Genomic DNA, 14,428 nt, shown 5'->3' on the forward strand with positions numbered 1-14,428 from the left:
GGTCCTTCACCCCAGGCCTACGCCGACCGGGTCAGAATTGACAGGCGCCGGCCAAACGCCCAAAGCCTACTGGAGGACCAAGCAGAAACAAGCCGCGCTCGGAGACTGACGGGGTTGTCCGGTTGCAGACAGCCAATCTGAAGCCGCGTCTCAACTCTTTGCGGGCGGGAAAGGGCTGGGCCAGGGCTGTCAGCACTGTGCGCTGATTGGGCGGCGCGCTGCGGGAGGGGCCAATGGGAGGGCGGGGCTCCGGGCGGCGGGCCGGGCCCACCTCCTGCACCGCGGCTGCGGGCCGGCTGAGAAGAGCGGCTGTGCTTCGGGTCGCGACGGCTGACAGTAAGGGGGGAGGCCGAGGCGAGACCGGGCTTCCCCTGAGGTACGTCCCCGAGACGGGGCGGCGACCCTAGCGCTCCTCACACGCGCAGCGCGCTGACGGGCTGGTCCCTGTCCAGCCCCAGCCGCGCTGAATCGCAGAGCGCAAACCCGAGGTCCCACCCTCCGCCGGCCCGGCCGCGGGGTGGAAGCGATCCCAAAGGCTCCCCTGACATAACGGACACAAGGCCGGGAGCCCGGCTGTGGGCCACCACCCTCCTCCGCTGTCCCTCGCTCCGCAGCGAGACCCTGCAGCCTTGAGCTGTGATTGGCAGCAACCGCCGGCTCACGAAGTAAGCGCAAGGAGTACAATTGCCATCTGCCCAACCTTGGAAGCTCATAGCAGAAGGGTCGCTCTGAAGGCCGACGAGGGAGAAGCGCTAAGGTAGAGTTCGCTGGACTTCGTAACACTTTAGCAGAGGGTAAAAGGAAAGACTGGGTTCTGCGTCTTTCTTTTTCCCTTGGGTGCCTTGCACAAAGTTCAGAGTAGAAGGTCCACCTGCTCTACATTCCTTTCTCGTGCGACAGAAGATTATGGAGTCCAGTGCCAACCTCCTGGTTAGAAGCCCTTTCTGTTTGAGCGGGTTCTTTTTTAGGAGCTAAATATTGCTGGCAAGAAGTACACTAGCACCTCTATAGAATTTGGATTCGCCCTCCATCCTCTCCAAACACCAGGCGCGTTTGGTTAAAATGGACACCTCTGATAAAAAAAAATTTTTTCTTTATGTGTGTTTACTTTCAGTAGCAGGTTTCAATGTGTGTTTTCTTTCAGGATGTGGAATTCTTCGTGTATACAGAAAAAAAAAAAAGCAAATATAAGCTCAAAAGAGAACTTTTAATAGCTTAGATATTGGCGCTAGAAGGGACCTTTAGGGACGACTTTGCTGAACTCTTTAGAGGCAGTATGGCTAAAGTTTCAGAGGCTGGTTGTCTGGCTGGTGCTGGAACAACTTTTTCAAGTTCAGCACCTGTTTCTTACCAGGTTGTGTTGTGGCCAGGATGCTGAAGATACCTTGCCCTACTTTAGCAAACAGGACTCTGCAAAGAGATGCTGAACTAGACCCATTTAAGGACATGGCAACATTTTCTGGAGATTGATTGGCCTTCACTAATTCTCTTTAACAGACTTCAACTTTAAGAACTTTTTCTTGGGGCTGGAGAGATGGCTCAGTGGTTAAGAGCACTGTCTGTTCTTCCAAAGGACCTGGGTTCATTTCCCAGCACCCACATGGGAGCTCACAACTGTCTGAAACTCCGGTTCCAAGGGATATGACATTTTCATATTAATGCATATAAAATATAATTAAATACATTGCTTTTTAAAAAGAGAACTCTTTCTGAGACAAAATCTCCCACAGTAACTGGGTTTAGATTAGAACTAGTCAGGACTGGCCTTCAGCTAGCAGCAATCTTTCTGCCCCTGTCTCTGGATTGGTGGGACAATAGACATGAGCCACCACACCCAGCTCCCTATCAAATTCCTGTCAAACCTAACATTGTTTTAATACTTTCAGAGTGGAGAGGGTTTCACCCTGGAGATAATATTTCAGTTCACATTACATTCTGAACACTGACCTTATTTTATTTGTATTCAGAAGAAATGTCTATAATTCCTTGTAAAGTCTTAAGGGCAAAAGCAGTGTAACAGATGCATTCATTTCCACAAGTTTCAGGTGCAAAGATTGTTTTGAAACCCTGTTTAGTCTTTGTGACAATATGTTTAGTGAACCAAACCTGAAGAGCTTAATTTGCTTCTGAAAGCAAATACTATGGTCAGAAGGTAAACATGAGAAGTGTTTGTTAACAGTTTATCTCGGCTGTAGTGGTGCACACCTTTAATACCAGCACTCAGGAGGCAGAGGCAGGAGGATCTATAAGTTTGAGGCCGGCCTGGTCTACAGAGTGAGTTCCTAGACAGCTAAGGCTACACAGAGAAACCCTGTCTCAAAAAAACAAACAAAAAGGAAAGAAAGAAAAGAAAAAAAACACAACTCCTTCAGCACATGATTCGCTTGGTAGAGTGCCTGCCTAACATGCATGAGACCGAGTTTGATCCCCAGCACTAAATAAGTCAAGCATTTAATTTCAGCATTTGGGAGGTAGAGGCAGGAGGATCAGAAATTGAAGGCTGTGTAATGAGTTTAGGGCCAGCCTATGCTACATGAAACCAAAAACAAGCATAGAAGAATGCAACAGCTTGGAGTTGCAGGTGTGTGCTGCCCAGCCTGTCTTAATATAGTCGCTGTGGATCCAGGCTCACATATCGGTTGCCCTCCCCAGGGAGTCTTCTTCCCAGGCCCTAGAACTGAGTTCTCGATGGAATTTAATATTAGTTTTGGACACATCTTAATGTCCTTGCACCTGTAAGGTTAGCAGACAAGAGGAAAGATTGGATTGGATAAAAACAAAATGTCCTTGTGACCTGCATTTTTCCATCCAGTTGTACCTTCTAGGTGCTGGGATTATAACAGCAAGGGCCATTGTGCCCTGACAGAACATCAACTTCTTTTTCTTGTAAAGATTATTTAATGTTTAAATGCCTCTGTGTGACTGCAGATGCCTACAGAGTCCAGGAAAGGGTGTCAGAGCCTGCTGGAACTGATGTTATAGGAGAATGTAAGCCACGCAGTGTGAGTGCTGGGACCAAAGTCAGGTCTTCTGCAGAGTAACAAGTCCTCTTAACTCTTAGCCATCTGTCTAGCTCCAGAACATCTGAATCTTGATCTCATTCACTAATTTCATTGCTTAAACTTTATAAATAAAAATCAAGAAGCACAGACTCAATATAGAGAAACAGTGATCTGTCTTGAGAATAATCACTCAAACAAATAACTGTCATTGTAATATGTCTGGCTGTTGTTTTTCCCCTAGACATGATGTCAAGTGGAGACAGCCAGCAATCACAGGCTCTCACCAAGCCTACTTTTACTGAGGTACAAGCCTCTGCGCTGGTCGAGTCAGTATTTGGATTCAAAGTTTCTAAGATCCAGCCACTCCCCAGCTATGATGACCAAAACTTTCATGTTCACATTTCAAGAACCGAAGACATCACAGATGACACAGTTGAATATGTCCTCAAAATAAGCAACACAGAGTCTAGCAAAACTCCAGACCTGATTGAAGTGCAGAACCATGTCATCATGTTTCTGAGAGCAGCTGGATTTCCAACAGCCTCTGTGTGCCGAACTAAAGGGGACAACACTATCTCCCTAATGTCCATTGGTAAAGGATTTCCTATACATTCATACTACCTCATTTTGGCTACAGGTAGAATCACAGTGTCAAGTGGAGATATAGTTTGGAAATGGGTTGAGTTGAGATCTAGTGTAAATTTCCTGTTTATAAATGTCCTGGCAAATAATAACTAAGGGACCTGTTCCAGTCTTGTTTAACACAGAAAGATTATATGTGTTTTTAGGAATTGAATCTAGATCCTTGCACATGATAAGCGAGCACTTGGCAAAGACACTTCTCCAGCCTCAAGGATGTATTCCTATCTATTAGACCAGCTGCATATGCTGGTGCTGCATTGTAGTAGAAACAGAAAGAGCGTGAAACTAGCAATCAAGCCTTTAAACCCTGGTTTGTCATTACTATGTACGTGTCCTTGGGCACAACACTTGAAGGCAAGGCTGCAGGTCTCTCCTCCTTCAAAGACTTCTGAGATGTGCCTAACTTAGCAAGCTGCAGTTTCTTGGAATTTTTTTTTTTTTTTAATGTGAGGTCCCTACCATCTTCTCTTCTTTGGTTCATCTATGATTTCTTAATTTGTGTTGCTCCAAACAACTAAGGCCCACTCCAGTCCCCGAGGAATAGATGGCAGAGCTGTATTACAGATTCAAGATGCACTTCAGTTTGCCCCAAAGAAGGCTGTGATTTCTGGAACAGTCCCCCTTTTATGCCTTGTGTTTCTCATTGCAACTGGATATAAAAATGTAGGTTTTCGGCATTCATTTACCTAGAAAGTAACTGTCTCCTTGGAGCTAAGGTTTACAGGGTTGACGCTGTTTGAAGTGTATAAATGTTTATCTTTCTGTTTCCTTTGACCCCCACAGTCCTGCTTTACAGAACATTGCAAAGTAGTTTTAGCTTGGTACATTTTCCCTTTTATCCTGAAACTCCTTTTCCTTTCAGTAGTAATTCTTTTTTTTTTGTTTGTTTGTTTGTTTGTTTTGTTTTGTTTTGTTTTAAGCTTTCTAGTTTTTCCAAGAATTACTGACAGGCTGTGTCATTCCTTCAATCTAGACAGTGGATCTGAAATCAAAAGCTACTTGGTGAGAATGCTCAGTTACCTCCCAGGAAGACCAATTGCTGATATTGCCATCAGCCACCAGCAATTATATGAAATAGGAAGGCTGGCCGCCCAATTGGATAAAACACTGGAGGTAAGATATTGGGTCTTATTTTCTTTGTAAGGGATTTTTGTTGATTTATCTTTTTTGTTGTTGTTGTTTTTGTTTTTATTTGTTTTGAGACAAAGTCTCACTAGGTAGCCCTTGCTGGCCTGGAATTCACTGTGTATACCAGACTAATATTGACTTCAAAGATATCCTCCTGCCTCTGCCTTGAAAGTTCTGGGGTTAAAGGGGTGCGTTTCCACGCCTGGCTGGAATGAGATGCTTAATAACATTATGCTTTGTTTATTCATTTTCTTTTTAGACAAGGTCTCATGCAGTGCAGGGTGGGCTTCAGACTCACTGTGTGGCCAAAGACTACCTTGAATGTCTGATCCTCCTGCCTCTAACCTCCCGGGTACTGAAACTATGGGCATGTGTCTGGTTTATATGGTACTGGGGATTGATCTTTGTGCAGGATAGTGAAGCTCTCCACCAACTACACACCAAAGGATTTATTCACCTTTTATCCTTGATGCAGAGCACTGTACATCTGACACATTGGAAGACCTAATTTTTAAAAAGTAGCACCAAGTGGATTCTAAACTCAGGACTGCGTTGGTCAGAAAGAAAAAGAGAAAGGACATTCCAGGGGAAGGAAAGAGCACATTAAATACAGTGAATGAGAATGTTCTGGAACCTCTGGATGATTCATTGTGGCTGCAATACATAAGGCAGACAAGAGATAGAATTGAAAGTATAAGATGGAGTCAGATTATAAGATACACATTCTATCACAGTAAGGGCTTGGTTTGTTTCTAACACTTGGGAGGCTGATACAGGAGTCTCATCAGTTTGTGCCAGCCTAGACCATATTGTAAGACCCTTCTTCCTACCCCTCAAAAGTAAGGAGTTTAAACTGTATCTTACAGGCAGTAGTGATCCTTGGGAGATTTTTCTTTTTTCATTTTCTTTTCGAGACAGGCTTTCTCTCTGTAGCCTTGGCTGTCCTGGACTCGCTCTGTAGGCCAGGCTGGCCTCGAACTCACAGTGATACTTCTGCCTCCGCCTCCCGAGTTCTGGGATTACAGACTGGGAGGCAGTCTGGGAGGTTTTTCTTAATGTACAAAACCTACTAATTATAGCAATCTGAGGTCCAGAAAGGTGGGAAACATCTAGGAAGTTAATTCAGTAGTAAGATAATAAATAATTAGTAAAAACTGATTAAGGGAAAGGTCAGGGAAAGGTTTAAGCTGGATGTGGTGGTGCAGACCTTCAATCCCAGCACTGGGAGGCAGCAAAAGGATCACCACAAGTTCAAAGCCAGTCTGGTCTACAGGGTGAGTTCTAGGTGGGGACTATGTAGCTAGATTCTGTCTCAAAATAAACAAACAAACACACAAATTTTAAAGTTTCAGGAGGTTTAGAAGATAATGCAACTACATTTTAGTGATTGTTTTAGTGTTAAGCTTGTGACTAGGGAAGGATTGAACAAAAGTGTGGGCATGCAAAACCTACTTACTGGGATACAGTCTCATTCTAAAGCAAGAAGCAATTAAATAAGAAGAGATGAAAGAGATGAAGTTAATTCTTTCAATCTCAGAAACATTTGTAGTCTGACAGAAATTAGTAAAAGTAAAACAGAATACTGCTTTATGTGGTAGTCTTTATGCTTGAAATGTTTTTATAGGAAGAATATTATTAGCATTATTATTATTATTTGGGTTTTTGAGACGGTTTCTCTATGTAACCTTGGCTGTCCTCGATTTTCTTTGTAGACCAGGCTGGCAGAAATCCACCTGCCTCTGCCTCCTAGAGTGCTGGGATCATGAGAATGCTCTGCCAGGCCTGAAAAAGACTCATTTATTTATTTTACATATATGAGTACTCTATCTGCATGCCAGAAAAGGGCATCATATCCCAGTATAGATGGTGGTGAGCTACTGTGTGTTTGCTGGGAATTGAACTCAGGACCCCAGAAGAACAGACAATGCTCTTAACCACTGAGCCATCTCTCCAGCCCAGGAAGAATTTTTAGGGTCTTGTTTTTTTTTGTTTTTTGTTTGTTTTGTTTTGTTTTTGTTTGTTTGTTTGTTTGTTTGTTTTGAATGCAACCTGACAGTGTTTATGAGGCTTGGTGGCGTATGCTTGTAGTCCCAGCACTTAGGAGGTGAAGGCAGAAAGGAGAATTGATAAAAGATTTAAGCCCAGCTTTGGCTATGTGCTGCCACACGGACTCAAAGAAACAAAGAAACCGAGAGTCTTTGCCATTTAGTTGATATATGCAGGCCACTTTCCCCACCCCCACTGGGGTGTGGGTGAACATGTCCAACTCCTGCCTGTCTCTTGTGCTTCATATTCACTGAACTTCCTTGAGTAGATGCAGGTATATTGATTGGAAGCCATGTGACTCTTTTGGGTCTCGCTCTTAACTTCCTATAGGTAGAGCCAGGGCTAGGTTTGCTCTAAAAATTATGTAACTCAAAACCCTTCTGAGTTCTCCACCCAATATCCTACAAATTGATGTTTCCCAAGGTGGTCAGTAGCCACAGACACTTCCCAGCTTTGCATGTGTGCCTAATCTAATCCTTTTCAGGTGGTCCTTTCCTCAGACTTAACACCTGAGTCATGTGCCAACCCATCAAATTCTCAAGGAGGACTTGCTGCTCTCTCTGCAGCTCTGACCTTTGGGAGACTGTCCAGCAAACTCTAGCCGCCTTGGTCTTCTGGGACTCTCAGCTCTATCTCTTCAACTCATTGAGCTCAGGGGCTCTTCCTGGGTCTTCCCTCTCTGCTGAGTCCTCAGTCAAGGTGGGGACAAACTCATTTACTTGTCTGTCTTTGTTACTTAATATCAGTGACTTAAATTGTTTTCAGTGGTTTATCTTTTATAACTGGGCACACCAGGTCTGTCACTTGTCTTGGCCAGAACATCAAGGCCATGTGACCATCTAAACAGTATTAATTTACCCTACTATCCCCAAGTACAAATAACCTATTTCTTTTCTGATTAAACAAAAACCCTTTTGTGACTCATTATTTAAAAAAAAAAAAAAAAAACTAATAAAAATACAAAGAAAAACCAGAAGTTACCAGTAATCTCATCTTCTGGAATAATGTTCAATAAATGTTTATAATCCTTTTCCATACTGCACTATGTTCACTTATTCAACAAAAATTGAACTTCATGTAGCTTTGGGTGGTAAGCATATTAAGCATCAATCAGAACACTTTTGATTAAGTTTGAGCAGATTCATTTGTAGATGTTTATTAAAATGTTCATTTATGGGGCTGCAAAGATTTTTGACACAGACACAAAGATACTAATTCAGGCGCCAATACCTACATAAAAGAATGGCAAAATATCTCCCAGCCTTGGGGAGGCAGAGACGGAAGCTCCCTGGGGCTTCCTAGCCAACCAGTCTAGCCAAACTGGCAAGCTCCAGTTTGAGACCTCATCCCAAAAATGGAGGGGCTGGCAAGGTGTCCAAGCAGTGAGACTCTCACCACCAAGCTGAAGGCCCACACGGTGGAAGCAAAGAACTGGCTCCCAGAAGTTCTCCTCTGACCACCACACTAATGCCATAGCACACATGTACATACACGCGTGCGCACACAACCACATGTAAATACTATGAAAGAGAAAGTAAAATAAAATGAAGAGCAACTGAGGAAGGTGCCCCGTGTTGACCCCTGGCCTACATGAGCATGTACACACACACACACACTCCACCTAGAATATCAGTGTGCTTTTAGTTTGAGTAGTTTTTTTCATTTGACAGGGTATTTCTGGAAAAGATTGATTTGTTTATTTGTATGAGTGTTCTGCCTGCATCTGTGTAAGTGTATTGCATGTGGCAGGTATCCAAGGAGGCCAGAAGAAGGTGGTAGAACCCCTAGAGCTAGAGTTATGGATGGTTGTGAACGCATGTGAATGTTGGGAACAGAATCTCAGTCTTCTGCAGCAGCAGCAAGTGCTCTTGTCACAGTCCAGCCCCTACTATATAGGGTCTTGCTATATAGGCCTGACTAACCCGGAATTCTCTGTCTAGACTGGGTTGACCTTAAACTTGTGGCAATTCTCCTGTCTCTGCCTCCTGAGTTCTGGGATTACATGTGTAGGCCATTATACCTGGCTTAAGTATATTTTTAGGTTTTTTATATGTTAATTTTATTCAAAAAAACCCTTTTAGTGATTACACTGCTCTGTATTATATCTATATTGTCTCTATAATATCCTCAAAATATCTTCCAAATATGCTTTTTTAAATAAGCTTCTCTCATATCTTTCTCCTTTACCATTAAAAAATTAATGTACGTGACATATTAAGGTATACAGCATGTTACAAGGTACACATATGGCAAAACAGCTGCTGTGGTGGAACATCGCCTCATTCGCTCTTCCGGTGACACTCAGTTAACTCATGTATTTTATCTCCTGTCTCCCATGTATGCACTCAGCAAAAAATGCTGACTGAGGACACTTAGCAGCCTTGGTATTCATGTTGGTACATGATCAACTTGTTAGTCTTAAATATTGACTACTTTGCTACTCTCACTTCTTTTCAGAGGCTGTAAATATTTTGCTTTTTACTAAATATTTGCTACAGTATAACCTTTGGCTTCCACACACCCCTCTTTTTTTTTTTTATCCTGTCTATTGTAACCAATTACAATTAACATATTTCATTTCCCTTAGGTATGTGCCCCCAAAAGGCTCAACTTAAGGGTCACATAGTAGTTCTGGTTTTAAATGTTAAAATCCACTAGTTCTTTTGCCTGCTTTTATACTAGTAAAATGTTATTTTTTACTTTTGTTTGTTTTCTCATGCTGGGCATTGAACCCAGAGCAACCTTCATGCTAAGTACATGAGCTACCACTGATGTATATCCTCAGCACTCATATTGTTTTGGTTGTACTATAATCTTAAATCTGATTAAAGTCCTCCCACTTTGCTGTTCTCCTCAGAATCCCTCTGAGTATTTGGAGTCTTTCATGTTGTTGTTTTTTTTTTTTTTTTCTAAGCAAGATAATTTTATCCTTTAAACTTAAGTCAATATTTGTACCTCTAATGAAAACAGCGCTATTCATAATCATATTTTCAGAGATGGTTCTTTCTTTTTTTTTAATTTTTATTTTTTTTTATTAATCACAGGTTATTTATTTTGTATCCCAGCTGTAGCCCCCTCCCTATCTTTCATGGTTTTATGCAGGTCTTAAGGTGGTTTCCCCCCATAATTTTGCAAAGAATGCTATTGGGATTTTGACAGGGCCTTCGTCAACTCCTTTATCACTGACTGATATCTCCTTCCAGCCTGTCTGTGGGTTCATTCACACCCTTCTCCTGTGGGCTTCACTCCATGCCTCACCCTCCTGAAGCCTCAGCTCTTTTTTTCTTTGCTAGAGATGGCAAATGCAGTTTTAGAGGAGACATCTGCACATGATGGGTGTTCTGTCCAGTTGGTCACTGCTGCTGTGCTGTGCAGCCTTTCCTAAGTTGGCGTGTGGGGAATGGGGGATCTGGGGACAGAGATCCACTCTCCACTTGGTATTCCAGTGCCTTCTGGCCTACTTTATTCACACTGCTTAGTCCTCACTGACTTTCCATTGTGCATGGCAGGCCGAGTCCCTTAACCTTCTTAACTGTAGTAAAAGCTGCAGTGTCTATGATACTGCAAAGGAATGCTGTTTCAGTTCAGTCCCTGTGGTACAGGCTGTGAATAATCTGCCAAGGATATAGTTGGTCCACTGAAAATTCCAGCAGCTTCCAGGCCAGGGGGTTCCAGAGGAGAAAGGAGCCCCGGCATCAAAGACAGTCTGGAATTTGGTTGCAGTTTGACTGACAGATAGGTTGGAGGTCTGGCTCAGGAGATTCAAGTATGGAGAAGAAGAAAGCATAGGGCTTTCTGTGAATATAACTGTGACCTAGCTCTGTACTAGAGGAAATGGTGAGAGAAAGAGTGAGGATACTAATTGGGAGATAGGCTGACATGAATTAGCAAACAGCACTGGTTAAAATGCCAGCAATTCAGATTGGGTTGTAAGGAGCCAAAGGAAATAAGGGCTAGAAAAGTCAGAATGATCAGCTACAAAATCCAGTTTTTTGAATATTCAAAGAAACTTTTGGATTGAGGACATAGCTCAGGGACAGAGTGCTTGTCTAGCATGTGGAAGACCCTATGTTCAATATCCAGCACCACAAAACAAGCACACTAAAAACATGGCATTTATGGAGGCCATAAGAGGGTATCAGATGCCTTGTAGTGCCCGCCCAAATGTCAAGAGGCTATTTCTTCCTTTAATATCTATTTTTACTTTTTTTTTTTTTTATGCAAGTCCAGACTCACTATGGAGCCAAGGATGACTTTGAATTTCTAATTTGCCAGTATCCACCTGTCAAATGCTGGGGATTATAGACATATGTTGCCATGCTTAGTTTTATCACAGGGATCAAATGGTAGGGCACTGTGCATTCTAAGCAAGCACTGTACTGCCTAAGCTACATCCTATCCAGTTTCTTGCTTTTCACTTAGGAATTCCATCACCCAAAGTTAAATCTTCTTCATCGAGAGAACTTCATCTGGAATCTGAAAAATGTTCCTCTTCTAGAGAACTACATAGGTGCCCTGAGCCAGAGCCGAAACCGGGAGATTGTTGAACAGGTCATTCAGCTGTTCAAGGAAGAAGTAATGACCAAATTAAGTCATTTTCGAGAATGTAAGTATTTTCCCAATCAAAGTATATGTTTTTCTCAACCTTTAAATTGCAAATTTCACACTGTCAAGAAAACATGGAGGTACAGCTTAGATTTCTGATGTTATAAGATTTCATCATTTGTTCTTATTACTTTTACAAGAATGATATCTTTGCTACTCGTAAGTTTGTTATATTTGAAGTTTGATTTTGTTGTTGTCTGGGCTATTAGCTACTTCTGATCCTGGTTGTGGGAGCATGGGGGTCCTGGCTGTAAGGATCATTTAGATTACTAGCTATTTCCTGTCCTGGTTTAGTACCTTGCAAACCACCAAGCTATTAATCACTATCAATTCCCAGCTTTCAGAATGAAGGAACAGGTTTAACATCTTTTTCCTTAGAAAGACAATCCTGCATGCTTAATATCCCTGGTTTCAGTGGAGATCTGTGGGCACAAAGACTTCATGCTGTGCTCCCAACATATCCATAGAGTTTATTTTAAATGTGTGTGTGTGGGTGGGTGGGTGGTGTGTGTGCTGCATGCAGGTACCCCTTGAGGCCATAAGAGTTATCAGATCTCCTGTAGCTGTAGCACCCACCCTGTGTGGGTGCTGGGAACCAAACTCAGGTCCTGTGAAGAGCCATATAGACCAGCCTGGCCTGGAACCCACATTCCTCTTGCTTTAGCCTATCAAATTCTGGGTTTACAAGTGTGTAAAACCAGGCCAGGTGAGACAGCCCTTTTGTTTGTTTTATCTCACTAAGTATCTTTGCATTTCTAGCCCAGGAAACTCTTTCAGGGTTAAATTATTTATTCATTGTGCATGTGCACACACGTGTGTTTTTGGATATGCATGTGCTGGGGTGGGTTGGATGGATGTCATAGGAAAACTTTTGAGAGTTTGGTCTGTCCTTGTGAGTTCTGGAGATGGAACTCAGCATGTCAGGCTTGCACAGCAAGCACTTTTACCCAGTAAGCCTTCTTGCCAACCTTGGAGCTTAACTATTGATTGTGATAGGCATGGTGGCACAAGCCTTTAATCCCAGCACTCAGTGGGTAGAGGCCAGCATGGTCTACATAATGAGTTCCAGGCTAGCCAAAACTACAAGAGTGACCCTGTCTCAAAAACAAACAAACAAACAAACAAACAAACAAAAGCTTGTTAATTGTGGTACTTGTTTTAGTTTGCTGTGTTGTTAACATCTTTTATAAGGTTAGGGAAGCTTCCATGTTTGCCTGGTTTGCTAAAAATTTATATAAAAATGCATGCTTATTTCTCCTTAAATCTGTAGACATATCAATTTATATTGGTTGTATCAATAAAATTTATCAATGTTAAATCAACATCGTACCCTTAATTTAAATCCAATGTGGTAATTATGTTTTATATCTCTTTTTATCATGTATCATCTTTTTCAGTTTGCTAATGTTTTATTATGGCTTACATCTACACTCCTAAGTAACATTTCCTTACAGTTTTTCCTTTATAATCTCCTTGTTTGGGCTTGGATTTATAAAATTATTTAGGGGTTCTTCTATTTCTCAGTGATTATAAGATTAGAGTAGGGCTAGCAAGATGGCTCAGCTATTAAGAGCATTTGCTCAGCCAGCAGACTGGAGTACAGTCCTTAGCGCCCATGTTAAGTGTCACAGCCCCTTGTTACTTGAGCTCCAGGAGATCCAGTGTCCTCTTCTGGTCTCCGCCTTCACCTACACATATGTGGCATACACACACTCAAATAGATAATAAAAAAATATATGTATATATATTTAGAAACATAACAACACTTTCTTTTTATACCATTTGAGGTAATTTTCCATTGAGTTAATTTAGTATGTATTTCTCTTCAGGGAAGATATTAAAATTAGCAAATATAAAAATTAGCATGATGGCACCCACCTGTAATCCCAGCACTTGGGAGGTAAAGACAGAAGGATCGGGAGTTTGGGTTTATCTTCAGTGTATGTAGTGAGTTCAAGACGAGCTTAGCTACATTCCTGTCTCAAACAAAAAGCCCCAGAATTTATTAAAATTTGCAGTTTAATTTTTTATTTTTTAAATAATTTTATTTTATGTGCATTAGTGTGAAGGTGTCACATCCCTTGGAACTGGTGTTACAGTTTTGAGCTGTCAGGTGGATGCTGGGAATTTAACCTGAGTCCTTTGAAAGAGCAGACAGTGTTCTTAACCACTGAGCCATCTCTCCAGCCCCAATTTTTAAAATATATATAGGACTATTTAGATTTTTGCCATACTTAATGAGTTGTATTTTGATAGAAATTTATCTAATTCAACTAAAATTATTTACTTAGAACTATAAGCTTTTAACATACATTTTAAAATTGTATTTATTATTCTTACTTACTTTTTTGATATCTTATTTCTTTTATATATATATATATATATATATATATATGAGCATTTTGTTTACATGTATGTTTGTGTACCTAATGTATGCATATCCAAAGAGACCAGTAGAGGGTAGTGGATCCGCTGGACCTGGAGTTACAGCAGGTATGAGCCACCTTTTGGGTGCTGGAAACGAAATCTGGGTCCACTGTAAAAGCAGCCAGTGCCCTTGATCCTGAGCTTATTTTAAAATACTTACCGGGCCTTTAGAGATAGCTGTCCTTTGTTCTGAGTGGAGATTGTTAGCACGTCCTCTCGTGTTCTCCATGGTTCATACCCCAGATCCACTCACCCTTCAGGGAAGCGCCTTTTCAAGGCCCTTTTATTGCAGCTTAAATTACTCATGTTATCTATTTTCTTCAAATGTTTCTGTTTGGCTTTTTTTTTTAAAATACTTCTTGGAGTAGGTGCTTACCTCATGACATTTTTGTATTTTTTTTCCTTTGTCTTCATTTGGACTACAAACACAAAATTAATTAAGCATAAGTCTTGATTTGTGATGATCTGTACTCATTATTGTTCCAAAATGTCATTTTCCTTAGCTTTCCTTCCTTAGTCTTTGTATGTGTATGTGTGTGTGTGTGTGTGTGTGTGTGTGTGTGTGTGTGTGTGTGTGT

General features: G+C 41.6%; 1 protein-coding gene across 1 annotated transcript in view; it reads left to right on the plus strand.

The window, feature by feature from the left end:
* The first annotated feature begins 255 nt into the window (after positions 1-255).
* The window catches only part of Hykk (hydroxylysine kinase), a 19,321-nt gene continuing 5,148 nt past the window's right edge, over positions 256-14,428 (plus strand). The window contains exons 1-4 of the mRNA XM_055621802.1: positions 256-757; positions 3,244-3,594; positions 4,618-4,757; positions 11,241-11,424. Coding sequence (XP_055477777.1) covers positions 3,246-3,594; positions 4,618-4,757; positions 11,241-11,424 — 673 coding nt within the window. The 5' untranslated portion in view covers positions 256-757; positions 3,244-3,245. The remainder of the gene's footprint in view (positions 758-3,243; positions 3,595-4,617; positions 4,758-11,240; positions 11,425-14,428) is intronic.

This window comes from Psammomys obesus, unplaced genomic scaffold, assembly GCF_907164565.1.
Source record: "Psammomys obesus unplaced genomic scaffold, mPsaObe1.curated_primary_1811, whole genome shotgun sequence".
In the NCBI taxonomy this organism is placed as follows: Eukaryota; Metazoa; Chordata; class Mammalia; order Rodentia; family Muridae; genus Psammomys; species Psammomys obesus.